The sequence below is a fragment of the Lemur catta genome, chromosome 6, assembly GCF_020740605.2.
Source record: "Lemur catta isolate mLemCat1 chromosome 6, mLemCat1.pri, whole genome shotgun sequence".
NCBI lineage: Eukaryota > Metazoa > Chordata > Mammalia > Primates > Lemuridae > Lemur > Lemur catta.
The window spans coordinates 52,680,414-52,703,612 of NC_059133.1; the positions used below are offsets into that span (position 1 = coordinate 52,680,414).

The window sequence follows — 23,199 nt, forward strand, 5'->3', positions numbered from 1 at the left end:
TGGGTGTTGTCTTTGAGAGACTGAATATACAAACAGAGAATGGCCAGATCATATATAAAAACAGAACTCAGACCCACAATTTGCCGCAAGCCTGCCCAGGAAACCAACCTCCTTATCTATAATAAAGAGCCTAGGAAACCAGCCTGCTATAAGTCACACTTGTAGGAAGTCGGACTGCTATCACTAGTAATGGTCTAGGAGGACAAACAATAACGCCTGTGGTGAGCCCAGAATTATTAATTAGGTACAGCTTCCCCAGTTTTGTCATAGCTGCCAATTTGAGTCCAATCAGAGAAAGCCAAGCTTGCATGGCTAAGCAATCACATAAGACTAAGACGTCCTTCTAGTTAGTCCATCTACAGCTTCTTCAGGCCAACAGCCTCCAATCAGGGCATACCTGAAGCCTTGCCTTTTTTCCACTATAAAGCTTTCCCACTCCTCCGCCTGCCTTTGAGTCCCTTACCAAATGCAAGTGATGGTATCTGCTGACTACCGTCCTGTAGTAAGCTCTGAACAGTCTATGCTTTTCTCATCTGGGTGGTCTTCTTTATTTCCACATAACGGACCTAGTAATTCTATGAACAACTAATTTACGAAATCGCTTAAAAAGTATTAATGTTATTTCTTTTGGGACCGGGGGTGTACAGAGTCTTGCTTTGTCCACCTGGCTAGAGTGCAGTAGCATCGTTGTAGCTCACTGCAGCGTCACACTTCTGGGCTCAAGCAATCCTTCTGCCTCAGCCTCCCAAGTACTTGGGACTACAGGCACACGCTACCCACGCCTGGCTAATTTCTTTCTATTTTTAGTAGAGTCGGGTAGGGTCTTGCTCTTGCTCAGTCTGGTCTCGGACTCCTGAGCTCAAACGATCCTCCCACCTGGGCCTCCCAGAATGTTAGGATTACAGGCGTGAGCCACCACGCCCCGCCTAATGTCTAAAACATCCATGAAGTTCACGTGAAACATCTTTTTTACTTCATCTTAATAACCTTATTCAACATGCTACAGGTCTTATATTTCCGGAAAAGATCCTCTTCCTGGAATGGACACGGCCTCGTTTTTCTGCCCACAAGAGCCTAGCGGCGGAGCAGGTGACTGCCCACTCCTGCGGCTCCCACACCCCAGGCCGACACCGAACGGGAACTACAATTCCCAGAAGCCCCGGAAGTCGGCGGGCGACAGACCATGCGCCTGCGCAGTGGTGGAGAGCTCGCCTGTGCTGTTCCCGCCAATTCTTGTGGTAATCCGGCCCGGGTCTAGTTCCGCGCTCAATGGAGACGTTTGACCCCACCGAGCTGCCCGAGCTGCTTAAACTTTATTACCGGAGGCTCTTTCCCTACGCCCAGTACTATCGCTGGCTCAACTACGGCGGAGGTGATGGAGGTGGGGAGTGGGGTGGGGAGTGGGGTGGGGAGTGGGTCGGGAACCGAGCGTGAGGAGGTTCGCGGCGGGGTGTCGTTAGAATGACTATGTGAAGTGCCCCCTGTGCTCCAGGCATTGTGTCGGGCGCCTTCGTGCTTTATCTCAAGTCCTTCCCACCACCTCTGAGGAGTAAATGGGCCGAGAGAGGATATAATAACCAGGCTGCGGCCACACCGTAAAAAGCAGCTGCTGCTCCTACCTCTTCGCGGTCAGGTTCACATTAGGTGGTGCTTCATTTACCTGCAGCTGTGCCAAGGGGGTTACTAAGTCGTAGCATGAAGCTACAGAGGGACAGGGACAGAAGAGTCTCCCCTGCTTCCCCACAGCTGAATTTATTAGTGCCCACTGAGGAGAGAAGTGGCATTACATATTTAAAATATTTCTACGTCTGTTTCCTCATCTTTACTCTTCCCTAGTAAGTGTGGGATGGTAAGCCCTTTCAAATTAGGAACTACGTCCTATCTTTTTATTTTACATCTATCTAGCATAGTGTTGGGCACAGGGGACTCATTAAAAATATCTTCTCATTGTTTAAAATTATAATGCCCTGAGCTGAGTAAAGTACCAAATTAACTTTAAAAATGTACACTCGTTTTGCAGTGATAAAGAATTACTTTCAACACCGTGAATTTTCATTCACATTGAAAGATGATATTTACATTCGCTACCAATCCTTCAACAACCAAAGTGATCTGGAAAAGGAGATGCAGAAAATGAATCCATACAAGATTGATATAGGCGCGGTATATTCCCACAGAGTAAGAAATCTTTTTTTAATGTATTTTGTTGTTTTGTTTGGTAAACCAAAAATGGGTTGGTGCCTCCAGCATTTTGAGATAAATTTTTAGAATTTACTCAGGTTGAAAAGCCACTTTTTAACTGTTTTTGCAAGTAGATTGATCTTTTTGTTCTTTGACACTCTGCATAGCTGACTGGAAATCATCTGGAAGTGAATTGGTTGCATTCTCACTAGGACAAAAAAAAATTGAGTATCTGACTAAAAGACTAAATTAGGAAGTCATCAGGATTTAAGAGAAGGAAATAAAAGAGAATTACATTCTCTCCCAGCATTGGAGTTATTCTTGTTCCTCTCTTTCTCTCGCACTCCCATACCTGTCCCATACCTGTTCTGTTAGGAAATCCCTTTGGCTCGACCATAATATCTATCTAAAATCCAACCACTACTGCCAGTGTTACCAGCAGCATCTCTATCTGAATTAATGTAAAAACCTCCTAACAATTTGCCCCTATAGAATCTAGAATTGACTCTCAACATAAAAGCTAGAGTAATCCTTTTAAAACAACTCAGATTCTGTAATTCTGCTCAAAACCGTTCTCTGGTGGCTCCTCATTTCACTCAGACTAACTGCCTTTCTCTCCCCACACTCACTCGTTCCTGCTAGGCTGACCTTTCCTCAAGCTGTTTCTACTGCCAAGAACCCATTTCCCCAAATATCTGCTTGGTTTGTTCCCTTACCTCTTTCAAGTCTTAATTCAAGTAGCACCTTCTCAATGAGGCCCACTAGAACCTGCTACCTTCCATCCCCACTGATACATTCTAAGTGCCTGACAGAGAGAGTACACGGTATTTGTTGAATGAATGAACAAACCAAAACTGCACTTCTTAACAATACACACATTGTGGGGCAGAGGGAATACACAGATAACATAATAGCTTTTGTATGGACTTTTTCATACACTGTATAACTTGTTCTTCATATCAATCCTTGTTCTTTTTACAAAGGAGAAAATAAGCCCAGAGAACTTGAATAGTTAGCCCAAGGTCACACAGTTTCTCAATGGTAGAACTAGGACTCAAACTCAGGTTTTCTGACTCTCAATCCCAGACTTGTTTCTCATCAACAGGTTAAGGAGAGAAGGCAGGCAGGAAAAATACTTTGGAGCAGTTTACTTCTTTTTAGAGATGGAAAACAAAACTGAGAATGAAACTCTAAAGAAGGGTCAGGGTGCCACTCTACTTCCTTCTCCCTAACACTGAAGGAAGAAAAAAGTCTTATTTTTTTATTGAGCCAAGACAGAAGCATCTATAGACCTTTTTTTCTTTTTGTGTTTTGTTCCGTGATTTTTATCAGTTATGTATGCACATAGTTTATGAAATCAAGTACTTCTGTTAGGCTTAAAAAAAAAACAACTGCTACCTCTCCCCCTCATTTTTTGTTACCCAGAAGCAACTGCTTGCTTCCCCCAACCCCACCCCGCCCACCCCGCCATGGCTTATTAGAAACCAGGCTGCACAGGAGGTGAGTGGGAGTGATTGTGGGGAGTGATCATCTGTATTTATTTACAGCTGACCTCACTGCTCACCATCCCCACCCCCATCCCACCCCTGTCGGTGGAAAGACTGTCTTCCATGAAACTGGTCCCTGGTGCCAAAAAGGTTGGGGACCAAGCTGATTCTAACGGTATTTGCCTCCTTGTCTCTAAATAACATGGTTATATTTTTTCCATTTTAACACATTAGCTGCCGTGTGAGTTGTATTTAACTCACGCTAGTTTTGAGCCCAGGGCCTCCTGAAGCACATGTAACTACAGTTGGTTCGTGAAAATCTTACTTGTTGATGTTCTCTTATTCTTACAATTAATAATGATAATTTAATTGCATATAACTCATGCACACAAAAAAATAAATTTTTCATTAAGTTAGAAAGGATCGTTTCTAAGTTTTTATTCTATTTTTGTAAAAAAAAACACTGACCCCAAGGAAAAAATTTTTTTTTCCTAGTGTGGCAATCAATGTGTTAAGTATTATCTACTGACTTTCTACTCTGGAAGATGAGGATTTAGCCCTCACCACACATACAACTGTCCCATTCCCACATGCTCTTAATATAATTTTTGTTAGATTAAAAATTGGGGTTAGATCACTAATGCAACCCCAAACTCTTTACCAATTGTCAAAATCTCCCAGTGTATTCAGACCCATTATGTAGTTTGTTGATTTCATCTTGAAGAAATTTCCCTTTTAGCCTTGTGACTTCCAACCTGGATTGATTGCTTTCTAAGCTTAAATAGGATAAATATGATCTTATAATCACCCTAGTTTGCTTTCACCTCTCTCCTAATGCCAGATCTCCTGTTGCACAAATTCTATGTCTTCCTCTTTCTTGGTTTACTTCCTTGTTTTGGTGGAGCACACCCTTCCAGGAGCTTCCTGAAAAATGATTAATGGAACACAAAATTTTTGACACTTTGTTTCTAGAAAATGTTTCCATTCTACTTTTATACTTTACTGATGATGGAGTTTAGGAATCATTTTCCCTTAGAATTTTGAAAACAGTGCTATATTATCTGCTAGTTTTCAGTGTTGCTATTTAGAAGACAAATGCCATTCTGATTCTTATACCAATGTGTTGGACCTGGAAGCTCTTAGGACTTTCTATCTATCCACTCTGTCCCTAATGTTCTAAAATTTCACAATGATATGCCTTAGTGTGCATCTTTTTTCATCTGTTGTGCTAGATGGGCCCTTATGATAATGAACTCATGCCCTTCAATTCTGAAAATTTTTCCCTTTTTTTTTTAACATAATTTTTCTACCTGTTTTCTCTGTTCTCTCTAGAAATCCTAAAATCAGATGGTGAGCCTTTTGGACTAGTCTTCTATTTTCTTTTCCTCCTATTATCCATCTCTGTCTTTTTGCTCTACTTTCTAGGGAATTTCCTCAGAGGTTTACATTTCTGCTATTTTAATTTCTAAGGGCTTCTTTTAAGGGCATCTAGTACTTTCTTCATTGATATGTCTTATCTGAGGATATCAGTGATAGTTTTCTAAGTTTTCTTCTGCTGTACAGTGTGTTTTCTCTAAGTTGCTTTTTTTCCTGGTTATTTTCCCCCTCTTTCATTTTAGAGGCTTTCCTCATATATCTGTTAATTTTTTTGCTTGTTGCTTATATTTAAGAATGGAGGCCAGGCATGGTGGCTCACACCTGTAATCGTAGCACTCTGTGAGGCTGAGGTGGAAGGATCGCTTGAGGCCACAAGTTAAAGACCAGCCTGAGCAAAAGTGAGACCCTGTCTGTACAAAAAAAAAAAAAAAAACAGAAAAATTAGCCAGGCATGGTGGTGCACACCTGTAGTCCCAGCCACTCGGGAGGCTGAGGCAGGAGAATGGCTTGAGCCCAGGAGTTTGAGGCCGCAGTGAGCCATAATGACGCCACTGCACTCTAGCCCAAGTGACAAAGTGGCACCCAGTCTCAAAAAAAAAGGAGTACTAAAAAGCTTATTGGAAGCTCTGTACACAAGGCTGAGATTTCTTTACAGTAGGGCGATCTGGCTAGGCCATGTTATTAGGGAATCTCTGATGCCATTTTCTCTGGATCATTGCTAAGGAAAACTTCACTAGCACAGAGATCTTCATTTTGATCACTGATTTATCCCTAGAGCCTAGAACAGTACCTGGCACATCTAGTCATATTCTTCAGAAAGGAATCTTCCAGTCTCCTGCCAGGGTTGGCAAGATATAGAAGTAGGAAGGGCTGTGTGTCTTAACATTCCACATATAAATGTCTAATTAATCGCCCTAATATCAGTATGATACACTCTTCTTCAGTGTGCCTTTTGTCCCCCCAACCCCACCCCACCTCCAGTCCAGAGACCCTCTGTTTTTTAGTCTCCACATAGATAACTCAGGTGTCTTCTGCCAGGGCAATGGAAGAGCAGTCACCTAACTCTGTGGGGTAAGTGTAGGAACCTGGGGAGCTAACTGCTTCTTAAATAGGCTTTGAACCAACCCTCCTGTTTTTAATCTCAGCTTTACCACCACAAGAGATACCTGGTATCATCTATTCCTGAGGCTTTTGGGGGTTCTGAGGTGTAAATTGGGTCACTGCTTATCTTTCCTTATACCCTAAGATTTTGCTTTTATGAGTCTCTTCATTTACCATTCCCTTCTGATTTACAGTTATCAAAATTGTGGTAGTATTGTCTCCTCTCTGGTCCTTTGTTAAAAGGCATATGCCATTAAAAAAAAACAACCACCTTACTATCTTTTCTGTGGGATTTGGAAGGAGGAAATTAAGTCTTTAGTTAGCAGGTTATTTTCAGAGGTGGGGGGTCTTACTGTGTTGCCCAGGCTGGAGTGCAGTGACTATTCACAAGGGCAATCATAATGTACTATAGCCCCAAACTCCTGGGCTCAAGTGATCCTCCCAGCTCAGCTCCTTAGTAGCTGGAACTATAGGTGTGCACCACCACACCCAGCCAGTACCTGTATTCAGTCCACCTTCTTTATCTGGTAGACTATAACGTCTTTATAATAAAGTCTCAATTCAATCTAATAGGGGGAATCTTTTTGAATTACTGAAAAATTTTAAATAAATACATATTTGTTACTTGTATATACAATAACAAGTAAAGATCCTTAAAACACCTTGCAATGAGGACAATATATGTAACCTAAACTTTTGTACCCCTGTAATAAGCTGAAATAAAAAAAAATCTAAAAAAGAAAAAAAAAATATGCAGCCAAGAAACAGAGATTCTTATTGTTGCTAAGATGCTAACTTTCTGTATGGCCTCAGACAAGTCACATGACCTCCCTGAGTTTCTATTTTTGCACCTGCATTTTGATGGAGCGAACTGTGAGACCCTTCTCTTAGTAGATTTGAAGATGGTGGCTAAAAATAGAATTAGCCTTTCTCTGGGGGAAGAAGGCTCTAGTGAATCTGAGTTCATCCTCTTGCCACTGTGGTTCTCTCCATCTTGCACAGAAACACACACTGCACAAACTTTTCCATTTAGTGTCCACAGTTCTGAACCATTGGAATCAGAAGTTTAAGTTCCATTTCTACCACTTTCTGGCTATGGCAATGTGATTTTAGCCAAATTCCATCACCTCCCTGGGCCTGACTTTTCTTATCTGTAAAAATAAGGAGATTAAAATTTGTTTCATGGGGGGGAAAAAAAAACACCTTGCAATACAGCATTATTTGTATATACTTTTCCTTATCAGAAACTTAAAACAGCTTTATTGTGATTTTTATTGACCAACATATATTTATTGTGGATATTTATTTATCAAACCCCATTTTAAGTGAGTGAAAGTTAAAACTGTCATCAATTCTGTGCGTGGGATCCAAAGTAATGAATTTTAACTGACATAGACTTAGCAATACATGGTTTCTTTGTTTTTTGTTGGCCATTTTTCCCGTGTGGGTAGAAAATAAGCATATTTAGCAACATGGCAGCTCTTATAGAAACTGATACTTTGTATTTGTAGCCCAATCAACACAATACAGTGAAGCTGGGAGCTTTCCAGGCTCAGGAAAAAGAACTGGTGTTTGACATTGACATGACAGACTATGATGATGTGAGGAGGTGTTGTAGGTAAGCACTGTGTGCCTTGCTATTAGGGTGGGTAATATCATTGACAGAGAGTAATGATGACTTTTCTCCAGTTCTGCAGACATATGCTCTAAGTGCTGGACCCTCATGACAATGGCCATACGCATCATCGACCGAGCATTAAAAGGCATGTATCAGCAGTGTCTGAGTGGGATCAAACACGATTCCATTTACCTCTGAATATTAGTCTCTGTATTTTATAATCAAATCTCATAAATTTCTAATGTGTTTCCTTGAAACATATGAGAGGAAAATAAAAGATAAGAATACAAATGAAGTGGAAATTTTAAAAGCTACTGAACAAACCAGTGTGGTTTTTTTCCCAATTCAGTCATCAATTGAGCAACTCTATGTGCTACATACTGTTCTAGATGACAGAAATATAAAAAATAACAATTCTTACCTCAAGTAGGTTACATAGTCTATGAAGGATATCAATAAAAATTGAGGATTTGTATTAAGTAATATGCATGGGGCGCTATGGAGATGTATACAGCAGGAGTATACAAAGGAATGGGAAGAGATTAGGTCAGAAAAGGCTTCCTAGAAAAAGTGGTAATGACAATGATGACAATCATGATGATAGCTAACTCTTATATAGGGGGCTTATTATGTGCCAGGCAGTATTCTAAACACTGTAAATGTATTAACTCTTTCAGTACTCCTAGGCTAAGTCTTTAAGATTAAATAACAGTTGATCAGGGAGAGATGGAAACACTGGGGCATAATGAAATTTTTTGCAGAGAGACAATGATGGGTAAAGAGATGAAGGCAAGAACATGGGAAGCACAGGAAAAAACTACAAATAATTTAGTATATTTAACGTGAAAGTACATGTGGATGTTGGGTAAAAAAGTAAGAAAAAGTTTATAGATTTTTTTTTAAACCTATTATTTCTCCCATTCTCAGAGGACTTTGGATTTAAGCATCGTCTCTGGGTATATTCTGGAAGGAGAGGTGTTCATTGTTGGGTCTGTGATGAATCAGTTAGAAAACTGTCCTCTGCAGTACGTTCTGGGATAGTTGAGTATTTGAGTCTTGTAAAGGTAAGGTCCTCTTAATTGTAATTTACATTGCTTAATTTATTAGATGTTACCAAGCCTGGTATGTTTAATAACAAAGAAAATTATTATAACTTTGTCTCAAGCAGTACAAAAGCAATCCATGTAACCAAAACATTTGTATCCCCGTAATATTCTGAAATTTAAAAAAAGAAAATTAATCTAACTTTATTTACATTCTACAGTAGATGATCCTACCAATGGATAATTTAAAGTCATAGTAGCCACATGTTTTAAGACATTTTATTTTGCTATAAGTATCCTTTGTGGTAAGAGGAAGATTAATTTACTTTTCTAGTTCAATTATGTCAAGTAAAATTAACCCAGAAAGTTACAGGTATTGAGACTATATAAAATAGCATCCAGGCTTCTATACATTGACAGAATTTAATCAGTATCTTTGAATTTATATAATTTTAAATATAGTAATTGAACATGTTAAAGAAAATTTTAATTACAGTCACATATCACTTAATGATGGGTATACATACTGAGAAATGTATCATCATACAAACATCTTTTTGATGGTATTTTTCAGGGTGGTCAAGACGTTAAAAAGAAAGTTCACCTAAGTGAAAGAATTCACCCTTTTATCAGGTCTGTTGGAAAAGATTCCATGCAGTTTAAGCTGTGTCTGATTTACCTGCACATTCTTTTAGAATTACCTTGCTATCAATTTTCACTGCGGGGTAGCGTTTTATAATAATAGCTACAGTTAATTGAGTGCCTATTTTATGCTGCAGTATTCATGATAGGTGCTTTACAATTGTTCTCATTGGTCTTCACAACAAACTTATGAGAGATAAGACATCTCTACTTACAGATAAGGAAAGTGAGTTTTAGAAAGAGAATATAATTTGCTTGACATTGCACAACAAGTATTTGTTAAATTTAGGGTTCATGTGCTGATCTGCCTAACTCCAAAGCCCATGCTTTTTCCACTTAATTCACTACTTCTCCAGGATAGTGGAAAGAGCCTTACATAAGGAGTAAATATCCCTATTCTGCCACTTACTGTGACCTTGAAAAAATATTGGAGCTTCCATTTCCTTATCTGTATGATGGAGAGAATAACATTTGCTCTACCTGTCTCAAAGTTGTGGCAGAAACTAAATGAAACTGTAAATGTGAAGTATATTTGCAAACTGCAAGCATTATGTGATTGTTCAGATGTTAAGACAAGCAATTCATAGTAGAAACTATAGACTGTACCCCACATTCTACTGCTAATGTATTATGTTGTCCTGAGTTGGTTGCTTTCTACCCTTGTTGCATATTTATAATGCTATTAACCTTCTATGTTGTGGAGTTTAAAAAGTAAACATTTCTTCAATACATATTCTGTGCCAGATACCATGCTAGGTTCTTTCCCCTTAAAGCATCTCCTTTCATTCTCATAACCCTGCAAAGGGTGGTATTCCCATTTTACCTAGTTCTAGAAATTCAGAGAAAATAAGCAATAGTCTCCCACCCAAGGGCCACAATACCTATGTGGCATATGTGTTGCTAATAGTGTTGGGACTTTGTTGTTATTATTCCTACAGAAGATCTATAAACATAATTAAAAACTACTTTGAAAAATATGCCTTGGTTGATCAAGATATTCTCGAAAATAAAGAAAGCTGGGATAAGATTTTAGCCCTTGTTCCTGAAAATATCCTTTCCGAAAACCATCTCTGTATGAACTGGTTTTATGGATCCTGTGATATTATAAATGTACAGACATGTCTGCTTATGTGACATATACTTATTCCTATAAGTTTCATTTTTTTATACAAAATATCTGCAGAAGGGGGCAGGGGAAAAAATATATCTGCTGTACTTCTGGATTTTTGTATCTTTTGTCTAGAATACAACAAGAATTGGAACCATTTTGTAAATCAGCTTCCTCATTTTGGAAGCTGGTCCTAGAATTAATGGGTAAAGAATGAATCATTCAGTCAAAATATGTGCACACCAGGGAAAGCTTTACATTACACCTTGTAGTTATTTTGACACTGTTTCTGTCATATCACCACTACATTTTTACAGGAGAATTTTTCAAGGATATAAGTGTTTAATATTTGTGTTTCAGAGGACATTAATAATTACAAAGTATTTATAAGATATCCTTGTGATAATACACACTGAAAACTAAGTTGTTCATTGATGTGCCCTAAATGAGTGTGTTCCTTAATGACCCATCACCAGTTCATGATGAACTTCAACAAAACTTCCAAAAGTCTCATAGTTCGCTTCAGCGTTGGGAGCATTTGAAGAAAGCGGCCAGCAAATGTCAGGTATATTCCATTGAAATCTGTATTACAAATATAATAATGCAATTCTTAATTAAATTCTGATTGTTTTGCTTAGTTAAAAATAGTTGAAGATCACTTTCTTAACTTTCTTTAAAGAAAACTTCAAATGTTCCTACTGATCCTCATGCTGGCCTTGCATCTGCTTTTAGAATAACGTCAAAAATGACAAATGTGGACCCTGGCTGGAGTGGGAGATTATGCTCCAGTACTGTTTTCCACGGCTGGATATCAATGTTAGCAAAGGAATCAATCATTTACTGAAGAGCCCTTTTAGTGTTCATCCTAAAACAGGTACTATATAAAGAAAGTAAGGAAAACTAAAAGAAAAATGGAGCTCGGCATGGTGCCTCACGCTTGTAATCCTAGCACTTTGGGAGGCAGAGATGGGAGGGTCACTTGAAGCCAGGAGTTCAAGACCAGCCTGAGCTACAGAGCAAAACCCCATCTCTATAAAAAATTTTAAAAATTAGCTTGTGGTGCATGCCTGTAGTGCCAACTACTCTGGAGACTGAAGCAGGAGGATCACTTGAGCCCAGGAGTTTGAGGTTGCAGTGGGCTATGATGATGCCTCTGCACTCTAGCCCAGGCAGCAGAGTAAGACCCTGCCCCTCCCTCCCCCCAAAAAAACTTTAAAAGTATGTTCTTTTTCCATTATGCTGCCTCCCTCAGTTTTGGGGGGTTTTTTGGGTTTTTTTTTTCAGTAGTTTTAGCTTTACTCTTTAACGTTTCTCTTAGATAAGATTTGGTGGACTGAGGCCAGGCTTGGTGGCTCACGCCTGTAATCCTAACACTCTGGGAGGCTGAGGCGGGAGGATTGCTTGAGGGCAGGAGTTCAAGACCAGCCTGAGCAAGAGCGAGACCCTGTCTCTACTAAAAAATAAATAGAAAGAAATTAGCAGGACAACTAAAAATATATAGAAAAAATTAGCTGGGCATGGTGGCACATGCCTGTAGTCCCAGCTACTCGGGAGGCTGAGGCAGGAGGATTGTTTGAACCCAGGAGTTTGAGGTTACTGTGAGCTAGGCTGACGCCACGGCACTCTAGCCTGGGCAACAGAGTGAGACTCTGTCTCAAAAAAAAAAAAAAAAATTCAAGGTTTGGGTAAATGATTATGTTCACTCATAAGTATAAATATACATTTTAATTAAATCTTTTTCCCTTTCATATTAAGTAGCTGCAGTCTTTTTACTGTCTTCAAATAGCAACTCCCAACTCCTTTAATTATTTTACTTTTTACACACCTGGCATTCTTTAGATTTATTATATCATTTTTGAGATATGATGAATGTTATGTGGTATCCCAGGTGTGGATATTATAAAAGGGTAGGATAATTTTGTCTACTTTATTTCCAAAATGCTTTCTTTCTAAAGATGTTTGACATGTAGGTGTCTGTTTTGATCTCAACAAATAAACCAAGCCAATTTAATGAACTATTTCTACCTATTTTGTTATTTTTTTCAGGACTCACTAAATATAGAAATAAAAATAGAGATAAGAGCAACTGGGAAATAGCTCAACTGTCTTCACATCTGTTTTTTATTGTTTTTTAAAGAGAAATAAGAGGGACAGCTACTGTGAAAGTAGTTTAATATATATTTCTAAAGACTGTTCTTAACAGATAAGTTAAACCCTTTGTCATAGAGAAAACCTAAAATGGTTTATAGTCCACAATCATCAATTTATAACTTTGGGTTCTCACAGGTCGCATTTCTGTACCTATTGATTTGCAGAAACTAGATCAGTTTGATCCATTTACTGTTCCAACCATAAGGTATGTTCCATACTGATCACTCCTTTTTTGTATGTGATTATTCTGAACTTTAAGTAAATTGGATTAGATTCCTTCTTAGAGAGGTAGCTGCATGCGAATGGTATGTTTGCTTATGGAAACCAAATAAGGTTCTAAGATTAGATGATGTTTCCCCAAGAGAGCAATAAAGTTTTTCATCTGCTATTATGCAAGAAAAAGATTTTAAAATCAGGCATGTTGGTGCATTCCTGTAGTCCCAGCTACTTGGGAGGCTGAAGCAAGAGGACTGCTTGAGTGCAGGATTTCAAGGTCAGCCTGGGCAACATAGGAAGACCTTGTTTCTAAAAACAACAATAAAAGAAAGATTTTAAGGTCAAATAAGTTTGGGAAATGCTGACTTAAACAGATTAAAAGTTTCTTTTACTACAAGATTTCCCAGTCTTTAATATGATAATGTGCATGGAAAACTCCAAGAAAAGGTCATGGTTTTTAGAATATCACAAATTTAATTGGCCACATAATTTTTTCACAGAAAATCTTATGGGATTCATGTGCTATCATACATTGGGTCCTGTCAACCAGGAATCAACTTTAAAATTCTCTTATTCTGTTACTTGTAGCTTGATCTGCCATGAATTGGATGCCAATTCCACTAATGAAGAGGAAAAAGAAGGGAATGAAGCTGAATCTGATATCAAACATAGAACCAGAGGTAGGTTAATATCTGAAGCTTCACTTTAACATAAGCTTTTTATGCAGATATCCATCTGTGGCTCCAATAATTAAGTTTCCTTGGTTTCAGCCCAGAATGGATTGATTTATCCTGAAACCAGCTCAGTAACAATAATGTTATAGCAATCTTTTTGTCCTTTCTTCATTGGTTGCCTAAGGGGTGCTATTGAATCCAGTCTGATTAAACAAATATTTACTAAGCAACTTCTAAGTGCTGGGATCTCTATTGTAAGATTAAATTATCAATTGCTATTGATGACTGAATCTCAGTCTCTTAGATTCAACAGCTATTTATTTAACACCTGCTATATATACAGTACTTTTGTTTGTTTTTGATGCATCCAGATAGGTTTTATGGCACATATATGTCTAAACTGTTGATTGAATTGTATATTCAAGAATTTCTAAATCTTCCTGGTAATGAAAGTCAACCCTTATACAATAGTCACTAGCCACATGCAGCTTTTGAGTGTTTGAGATGTGGCTAGTGTGACTTAAAAACTAAATTTTTGGTTTCACTTAATTTTAATTTAAATAGCCAGATGTGGCTAGTGACTACTGTATTGGACAGTACCAGGTTGTGGTCTCTGATTGACCTTTTTGTTCAAATGTTGCCACTCTTTCAAAAACCCAAGCTCAAATATCACTTTGTCTCTTCCAGCTCTAACATAATACCAAAATATAGTACATTCCACAATTAATGTTGTGGAAAAATTACAAGTATTCTGTTTAAAGTATTTGAAAAAAGTCTCTAACATAAAAAACAAGAATACACTGGAAAAGAGAACTCAGGGAAAAAAGACAATGCAAGCAACAAAGGAAACCTTTTTAAAAAAACTGATAGCTGGCCGGGCACAGTGGCTCACACCTGTAATCCTAACACTCTGGGAGGCCGAGGCAGGTGGATTGTTTGAGCTCAGGAGTTCAAGACCAGCCTGAGCAAGAGCGAGACACTATCTCTACTAAAAAATAGAAAGAAATTAGCTGGACAACTAAAAATATATAGAAAAAATTAGCCGGGCATGGTGGTGAATGCCTGTATCCCAGCTACTTGGGAGGCTGACGCAGGAAGATTGCTTGAGCCCAGGAGTTTGAGGTTGCTGTGAACTAGGCTAACGCCACAGCACTCTAGCCCGGGCAACAGAGTGAGACTCTGTCTCAAAAATAAAAAACTGTGATAGCGTCAGAGAATGGTAAGCATCCATGAAGCAAGACCAGAATCCTATGGTAACTCAGAGAACAAGAAGGTGCTCTTAGAAATCAAAAACATACTCATTAGAATAAAAAATTCAGTGGAAGAGTTGGAAAAGTTGAAATTTCCCATAAAGTAATAAAAAAAGAGACAAGTTTACTATTGTTTTAAGGAGGAAAAAGATAAAGAAAATTGGAGGACTGGTTCAGGAGGACTAATAGCTGACTATTGAAGTTTCAGAAAGAGAATAAATAAAACAGAAAAGAAGAAATTGTCAAAATTATTTGGAAAATATCCCAAAAAATGAGCCCTTTATTAAAAGGCTTCAGCACAATCATACGAAAACAGACCTACATCAAAGGCACATCATTCTGAAAGTTCAGAACACTGAGGATTAAGAAAAAAATAAGAGCTTTCAGAACCACCACCACCATCCCCTCAAAAAAGCCACAGACCTAACTAAAGTATTTGCCTTTAAGAGGATAAGGAGGTCAGAATTAGGGTAGTGGCTGCTGTTTTTTCCATTGTAAACCTGTTAATACTGTTTTACTCTTTTTAACAATGCATATATTACTTTAACACAGTTTTTTAAATTGAATATTTTCTCTTTGTAAACATCTTTTTCTTTTATCCAGTTTTTAAGGGGGCAACTTTGGGTCCTTATAAGGAGAAACTTTCTAATAACTATAATTATAAAAACAAACTGCCTACCTAATGAGTGCGATGCGCACCGTCTGGGGAATGGACATGCTTGAAGCTCTGACTCGGGGCAGGGCAGGGAGGGGTATGGGCAATATACATAACCTAAACTTTTGTACCCCCATAATATGCTGAAATAAAATAAATAAATAAGAAAAAAAACTGATCTGCCTATTATTTCAAGTATTCATAAATAGGCTAATAGCCATTAGTCTGGGATGCTTTAGAGGTGTTAGAAGGTTGGAATAGGTGACATATAAACTCCTTATCTCTTTTGTTTCTGTGATTTTAAGTTTTTGCCTTCTTTCACATTATCATTTGCTCCTTCCTTTCTACTTCCCAAATCTTCCTCTCTATTCTAATTGTATCTTTTCTAAGACCCAGCTCATATCCATCTCAGTCAACAGTGATTGCTCAATTCTTTGGACTCTTATAATTACTCATATGCCTATTTGGCCTTTAATCATATATTGTTTCCTATTACTACATATACATCTTGTTTTTCCAATTCATTTAAAAACTTCTTAAGACCAAGTACTACCAAAATTTAGCATAGCACTTAATAGCCAAATGTGGCTAGTGACTACTAGGCAGTCAGTAAATATTTGTTTAAATAATTATTGAGTGCTTATTATGTATTCCAAATGGTGCAACAAAATATAGACCTTCATCCAAGGAGCTTACATTCTTAAATTAAAGGTTGAAAGTACTAGACAGTTGATCTCAAAGTAAACTATTTCTTTAGTATAAGTATATTCATTATATGAAAATTCATAATAAACTTAGAACAAAATTATAATGTGCTGTCATAATTGCCACAGTTCAGATATTCATCCTAAATATTCTCATCAAGATTTCTTTTCTGGCCGAGCGTGGTGGCTCACGCCTGTAATCCTAGCACTCTGGGAGGCCAAGGCGGGTGGATCGCTGAAGGTCAGGAGTTCGTGACCAGCCTGAGCAAGAGCGAGACCTTGTCTCTACTAAAAATAGAAAGAAATTATCTGGCCAACTAAAATATATATAGAAAAAAAAATTAGCCGGGCATGGTGGCGCATGCCTGTAGTCCCAGCTACCCGGGAGGCTGAGGCAGTAGGATCGCTTAAACCCAGGAGTTTGAGGTTGCTGTGAGCTAGACTGATGCCACGGCACTCACTCTAGCCCAGGCAACAAAGCGAGACTGTGTCTCAAAAAAAAAAAAAAGATTTCTTTTCCAGTCCAAGTAAGTCAGATAATATTTACTAAATTTTTAAGAGTACAATTTCTTTTTTTACTCTTAATAAACTATCATGAAGACTCTTAATCCCATGTAGACATAGCATACTACTAAAATCCAAATCTCACGTTAAACCCCTTTCTTGTTCTCAATCAGATTTTTCCCCTGTTGGGTATTAGTTATAGATTGTGTAATTGAATGGATGGATGAATAAAATTGTATATTCAAATTTTTGTGTATGCCTTTTTTTTTTTTTTTTTTTTTTTGAGACAGTCTTGCTCTGTCACCCTGGCTAGAGTGCACTGGCATCATCATAGCTCACTGCAACCTCAAACTCCTGGGCTCAATCTTCCTGCCTTATCCTCCTTGGTAGCTGTGACTACAGGCCCACTATCATGCCCAGTCAGTTTTTTCTATTTTTGGTTGAGACGGGGTCTTGCTCTTGCTCTTGCTTTTGCTCAGGCTGGTCTCGAACTTCTCAGCTCAAGCAATCCTTCCGCCTCAGCCTCCCAGAGTGCTAGGATTACAGGCCTGAGCCACCACACTCAGCCTGTTGTGTATATTTTTAAGACTATTTTATGAATCAAAGAATACCTGTGCAGCCGGGTATGGTGGCTCACGCCTATAATCCTAGCACTCTGGGAGACCAAGGCAGGAGGATCACTCGAGGTCAGGAGTTCAAGACCAGCCTGAGCAAGAGCAAAACCCAGTCTCTACTAAAAATAGAAAGAAATTAGCTGGACAACTAAAAATGTATATAGAAAAAATTAGCTGGGCATGGTGGCACATGCCTGTAGTCCCAGCTACTTGGGAGGCTGAGGCAGGAGGATCGCCTAAGCTCAGGAGTTTGAGGTTGCTGTGAGCTAGGCTGATGCCACAGCACTCTAGTTCGGGTAACAGAGCGAGACTGTCTCTAAAAAAAAAAAAAAAAAGAATACCTGTGTTTAATGTGGTATGACTGTAAACTTCTGATCATCTTCAGAAGGCATGGCCTGACTTCACATTTTATTTTATTTTTTTAGAGATAAGCTCTCCTGCTGTCATCCTGGCTGGAGTGCAGGGTGTGATCACTGTAACCTTGAACTTCTAGGCTCAAGCAGTCCTCCGCCTCAGCCTCCTCAATCCTCAGCTTCCTCAGACCTGTTAGCTAGGACTACAGGTGTGTGCCACCACACCTGGCTGATTTTTTTTTTTTTTAAGAGATGGTGTTTTGCTATATTGCCCAGGCTGGTCCCAAACTCCTAGTCTTAAGCGTTTGTCCCACCTCAGCCTCCCAAGTGGCTGGGACTACAGGTGTGAGGCAACCATGCTCAGTAATTTAATTTTAATTAATTTAAATGTAAGAACTGATAGTCAATTCAGTTATTGGAAAACTTTTAAGTATGTGAGATAAACTTGGGTATGTAAGCATATTTTTTCAACTGTGTATTTTATTTAAATCTAAATATAGGTCAAGTATTTCTCATTATAATGTAGCACCTGAATTGAGCTGTAGTTTAAGTATAAAACATATACCAGATTTCAAAGACATGTATAAAAGAGAATGTAAAATATCTCAATTTTTATTACATGTTGAAATGATAATATTTTTTATATATTGGGTTAAACATCTTATTAAATTAATTTCACTTTTCTTTTCTTAGAGACAGGGTCTTGCTCTGTTACCCAGGTTGAAGTGTAATGATGCAATCATAGCTCACTGCAACCTCAAACAGAGACAAATTTCCTTATGTTGCCCAGGCTGGTCTCAAACTCGTAGCCTCAAGTGATCATCCCACCTCAGCCTCCCAAAGCACTGGGATTACAGGTGTAGGCCACTGTACCTGGCCTAATTTTACCTTTTTTTAATGAGACTACTAGAGTATCTAAAAGTACATATGTTTCTCTCATATTTCTCTTAGGTATAGCACTATTCTAGAGAATTCTTACAAGAAACTTTAAGTTATATTTTCATGTTATTCTTGCTGCCAACATGCTGATTATAATACATATTCTTCATAATTTAGATTATAAGAAGACCAGTCTAGCCCCTTATGTGAAAGTTTTTGAACAGTTTCTTGAAAACCTGGACAAATCCCGAAAAGGAGAACTTCTTAAGAAAAGTGGTAAGACTCTATGCCTTTCCCATTTATCTAGTTAGATTTTAGTATAAGTAGTGTTCAGCATCCAGCAAATGACCACTTTTTTCCTTTTTTTTTTTTTTTGGTAGAAACAGGCTCATTATGTTGCTCAGGCTAGTCTCGAACTCCTGGCCTCAAGTTATCCTCCCACCTCACCCTCCCAAGTAGCTGGGAATAGGGACTACAGGTGTGCTACAAGCCACTACACAGTTGATATTTTAAATTTTTTGTAGAGATGGGGTCTCATCCTATGTTGCCCAGGCTGGTCTTGAACTCCTAGGTTCAAGTGATCCTCCTGCCTCAGCCTCCCAACATGCTAGAATTATAGGCATGAGCCACCACACCCAGCCAAATGAGCAATTTTTGAGTTCTAGTGTTTCTTTGCCCTCCCCCCAAAAATTACTGATTTGTCTTATTATCCTTGATGTTTTTGAAAATTGAGGTTTTTTAATTCAATTAAATATATTTATTAAACATGTTCTAAATATCAGGTACTATGAGAGGAAACAAAGATTAATTATACAAAGATGAATTCCACACCGCACCGCCTTGCCCTTAAAAAGTACTAACTTGGTACAAAACAAAAAAAGTACAAAATGCTAAGAAAGAGATGTCATCTGGTTGAATCTGAGATTTCATATGAAAAGGGTGGTATGTGAACTCTTTTCAGTGAGCTGCTATGAGAATTCTAATCCCAATGCCAATATACCATGCTTTGAGGTATGAGTAGGATTTTCACAAGGAGAGATTTGATGGGATAAGGGTGCAGGCGTGGAAAAAGGAGGTCAGTTGTTCATTTTTGAAGGAACAGCAAGAAAAAAGGCATAGAAACAAGAAAGCATCAGGTCACTCTGGAAGCAAAAAGTAGTAAGGCTAATCTGGAAAAACATGTCAGAAAGTGATGAGATATAAAGCTGAAGAAGCAGGCTGAAGCCAAAGTATACATGGCCTTGAATTCCAGACTTAGATGTTTGGCCTTAATTCAGTAGGAACAGAGAAGCTATTAAAGGTTTTGAGGAAGGAAGTGGGGCATGGTGGCACACACCTCGTAGTCCCAGCTACTCGGGAGGCTGAGGCAGGAGGATCACTTGAGCTCAGGAGTTTGAGGTTGCAGTGAGCTATGATGACGCCACTGGACTCTAACCCTGGTGACACAGTAAGACCCTGTCTCAAGAAAAAAAAATGGTTTTGAGGAAAAGAGTGCCATGATTTTTAGTTTTATCTAGAAAGATAAATCTGGGGAAAGGCAGGGGATAGAATGGAGCCCAAAAGGCCAATTGAGCTATTGCCATTACGGCAGTAGCACTGGAGTGCTCCAAAAGGTACAAATACTAGAACCATCCTTAAGACTCAGGTAATGATTTAGAAGTGGACAGATAGATTCTTTTATAGTTCATAAGTGTGATGATTGGGTTTTCACACTCATGTGAGATACATCTCCCTCAAACCTTATTAGGCATTAGTACATTACTCATCTGATGTGTAAAAAATAAATAATAGAAAGAAGTGGGGAGATGAAAGGCAGAAGGTAAAGTGTCACAGACACCAGGGGAAAGGAAAGTTTCAAGGAGATTATCAAGTGTCAAATGCAGGAGAGAACTGATAAAATCCTGTTGACTATAGTAACTAGAAGTGCAAAGAGGGTAGCAGTGTCAAATGAAGAGTTCTTTGAATAGGAGAAACCTGAGCATATGTATAAGCCAAAAGGAAGAAAATGAGCAGAGTGCATATTATTCAAGAGATTTATGGATACCCTAGAAAACTGTGGCAATGTTATAGAAATACAAACTGTCTCCACTTCATTTTTTAATTAATTGTGTGGATGGTTTAAGGAACAGTGGCTAAGATAATGCTCTAGTTATAGTAGACACTCAAATATGTGCTTATTAAATGAACAATGATAACTCTGAACTTGGAAAGCCTCATTGAAGCTGCCACTCCAACTGGCATATTAAGTACTTTGTATTCTAGTTGTTCCATACTAGCTCAGCCTACAATGTGGGCTTCAGCAAATGTATAAACAAATCGTTGTGTGTGATATGAGTTTAATGGAAGCATTAAGCAAATAAAAATGTGAAAACAGGGCCAGGTATGATGGCTCACCCCTGTAATCCTAGCACTTTGGGAGGCCAAGGCAAGAGGATTGCTTGAAGCCAGGAATTTGAGACCCAACCTGAGCAAGAGTCAGATCCCATCTCTACAAAAATCAGAAAAATTAGCCAGGTATGGTGATGCGCACCTGTTGTCCCAGCTACTTGGGAGGCTGAGGCAGGAAGATCACTGGAGCTCAGGAGTTAGAGGTTGCAGTGAGCTTTGGTGACACAACTGCACTCTAGCCCAGGAGACAGAGTGCCCCCAAAAAGTGAAAATAGGCCAGGTGTGGTGGCTCATGCCTATAATCCTAACACTTTGGGAGGCCAAGGCAGGAGGATTGCTTGAGCCTAGGAGTTCAAGGCTGCAGTGAGTTATGATCTTGCCACTGCATTCCAGCCTGGGCAATAGAGCAAGACCCTGTCTCCAAAAAAAGAAAAGGAATATGAAAATAAATGGGCATTGTTTTGTTTTGCTATCCTTTGATAAATATCTATTCTATTTTAGATTTACAAAAAGATTTCTGAAGATAACAACTGCCTTCAAACCAATGTGGATATCTTCTACCTTTAATCAAGGATCACATACTTCTAGAACCACTTAATAAATACGGCAGAACCATGTATGTGTGTTAATGCTCAAAGTAAAAATTCTTTTCTTGAGAAATAATTGATGTTGAAAAGATTTCCTGAGAACACCAAAGGAAAGTATCAAGATATCTGGAAGGAACAATAAAAGGAATAAATGGATTACAGATAATTTTGTAAAATTTAATGTTATACAAAGATAATTCTAAGACTTTTGATATGTTCACTACTACCAGTTGCTGTATATGGAGGTAAGTGAGCAGTAATATGCCTGAGACTCTCAGCTCAGCTCACTGAATACAACCTCCATATTTCTGAGTGAATTGGGGCTTTGTCACATAATTTATACCTGGAGTTTTAGACACTTAATTATACCTGGAGTATATATTCAGTAACTTCCTAGTTTTGCTTACTGATATTTTTATTGGTCAGGCTGTACTCCACTGGCCATCTTTTTAAAATCATTTTAAACTAGGCATCTAAACCTACCAAAACTTCAAAAGAGATGAGTTACTAGATTAACAATATTAGGCCTAGTAGAGTGTTTTTTATAACTACTGCAATCATAGCCCCTAACTTTCTTCCTCAGAGAGTCTGCAGTGAAGAAGCAGCTTAGAAAAAAATAACCAACTTCACCAAAATAAAACATGTTATGCTCATCAAAATGCTTGAACTTTTTACATATCTAGGTCCTTAAATTTTAAAATTGTCTTTCTTTGATTTTGTGTGGATTCTAATGTGTCAGATTTCTCTTGCCTAGTTTTACAACCAAGTTAAACAAAACAGTCATTGTAGTTTACATTCTGTCTTCTGAGAAACATTGAGACACAGCTGTCAGGCTGGTGCTTTCCTCGACTTAAGGAAAATTTTCCTTCCTTTGCATTTCCTTTTACATTGTTTTCTCTTTTGGTTTATATAAAACAGACTATAATGCAGCTGACACATTGAAATGCTTTGTATTTCTTCCTCCTTCCCTATTTTTTAAGAAAAAATATTAAAGGCAAATATAAAACTCCTCACCATTTGAGCTTCTGTGTAGAACCTTAGTCTTAAGGTTCTAAAAACAATGGGTCAGTAAAACTCCTGAATACAAAATTACTAAAGACTCAGTTCGGCTGGGCGTGGTGGCTCAAGCCTGTAATCCTAGCACTCTGGGAGGCCGAGGCAGGAGGACTGCTTGAGCTCAGGAGTTCAAGACCAGCCTGAGCAAGAGCAAGACCTGTCTCTACTAAAAATAGAAAAAAATTAGCTGGGCAACTAAAAATAGAAACAAAAAATTAGCCAGGAGTGGTGATGCACACCTATAGTCCCAGCTACTCAGGAGGCTGAGGCAGGTGGATCGTTTGAGCCCAGGACTTTGATGTTGCTGTGATGTTAGGCTGACGCCATGGCCCTATAGCCTGGGCGACAGAGTGAGACTCTTGTCTCAAAAAAAAAAAAAAGGTTCAGTTCATTTTAAAAACTCAGAATGAGAGTGGAAAAACTGGTATTATGCTTTCAAGAAGAGATATGTTAAGCTTTCGTTATGGTTTTATATTAATGTTTTAATATTAAAGCCCCTAGATAAAAGCTGGCATACTGACCATAAGATTATTAGTTACAGAATATGTGCTCATCCAAAAGAATAAATGGGCCGTGTGCTGTGGCTCCCACCTATAATCCTAGTACTTTGG

The 23,199-nt window shown here is 38.5% G+C and overlaps 1 protein-coding gene and 1 non-coding gene across 6 annotated transcripts; both read left to right on the forward strand.

The window, feature by feature from the left end:
• Positions 1-1,185: 1,185 nt before the first annotated feature.
• Positions 1,186-22,548, forward strand: PRIM1 (DNA primase subunit 1). 5 transcript variants are annotated; one of them, XM_045553603.1, is made up of 13 exons: positions 1,186-1,372; positions 2,021-2,178; positions 7,658-7,764; positions 7,836-7,909; positions 8,692-8,828; positions 9,382-9,440; positions 10,388-10,497; positions 11,031-11,122; positions 11,290-11,431; positions 12,844-12,913; positions 13,513-13,604; positions 18,735-18,833; positions 21,447-22,548. In XM_045553603.1, exons 1-13 carry the CDS (start codon positions 1,270-1,272, stop codon positions 21,464-21,466), a joined length of 1,263 nt encoding a protein of 420 aa, XP_045409559.1. In that variant the 5' UTR covers positions 1,186-1,269; the 3' UTR covers positions 21,467-22,548. The 5 variants fall into 5 exon arrangements, with proteins under 5 accessions (XP_045409559.1, XP_045409558.1, XP_045409560.1 ...); XM_045553602.1 differs by having other exon boundaries at positions 1,212-1,381; XM_045553604.1 differs by lacking the exon at positions 18,735-18,833 and having other exon boundaries at positions 1,212-1,381.
• Positions 20,229-20,329, forward strand: LOC123640954. Its single transcript, XR_006736178.1, has one exon. It is a non-coding gene; the product is annotated as a small nucleolar RNA U13 (small nucleolar RNA).
• Positions 22,549-23,199: the final 651 nt, after the last annotated feature.

Excerpts from the sequence above, each read along its gene's own strand:
- PRIM1 (XM_045553602.1), top strand. The coding sequence starts at position 1,270 with ATGGAGACGTTTGACCCCACCGAGCTGCCCGAGCTGCTTAAACTTTAT. Across the intron at positions 7,910-8,691 it reads CATCGACCGAGCATTAAAAG|AGGACTTTGGATTTAAGCAT; the intron begins GCATGTATCAGC and ends TCCCATTCTCAG. Across the intron at positions 8,829-9,381 it reads AGTATTTGAGTCTTGTAAAG|GGTGGTCAAGACGTTAAAAA; the intron begins GTAAGGTCCTCT and ends GGTATTTTTCAG.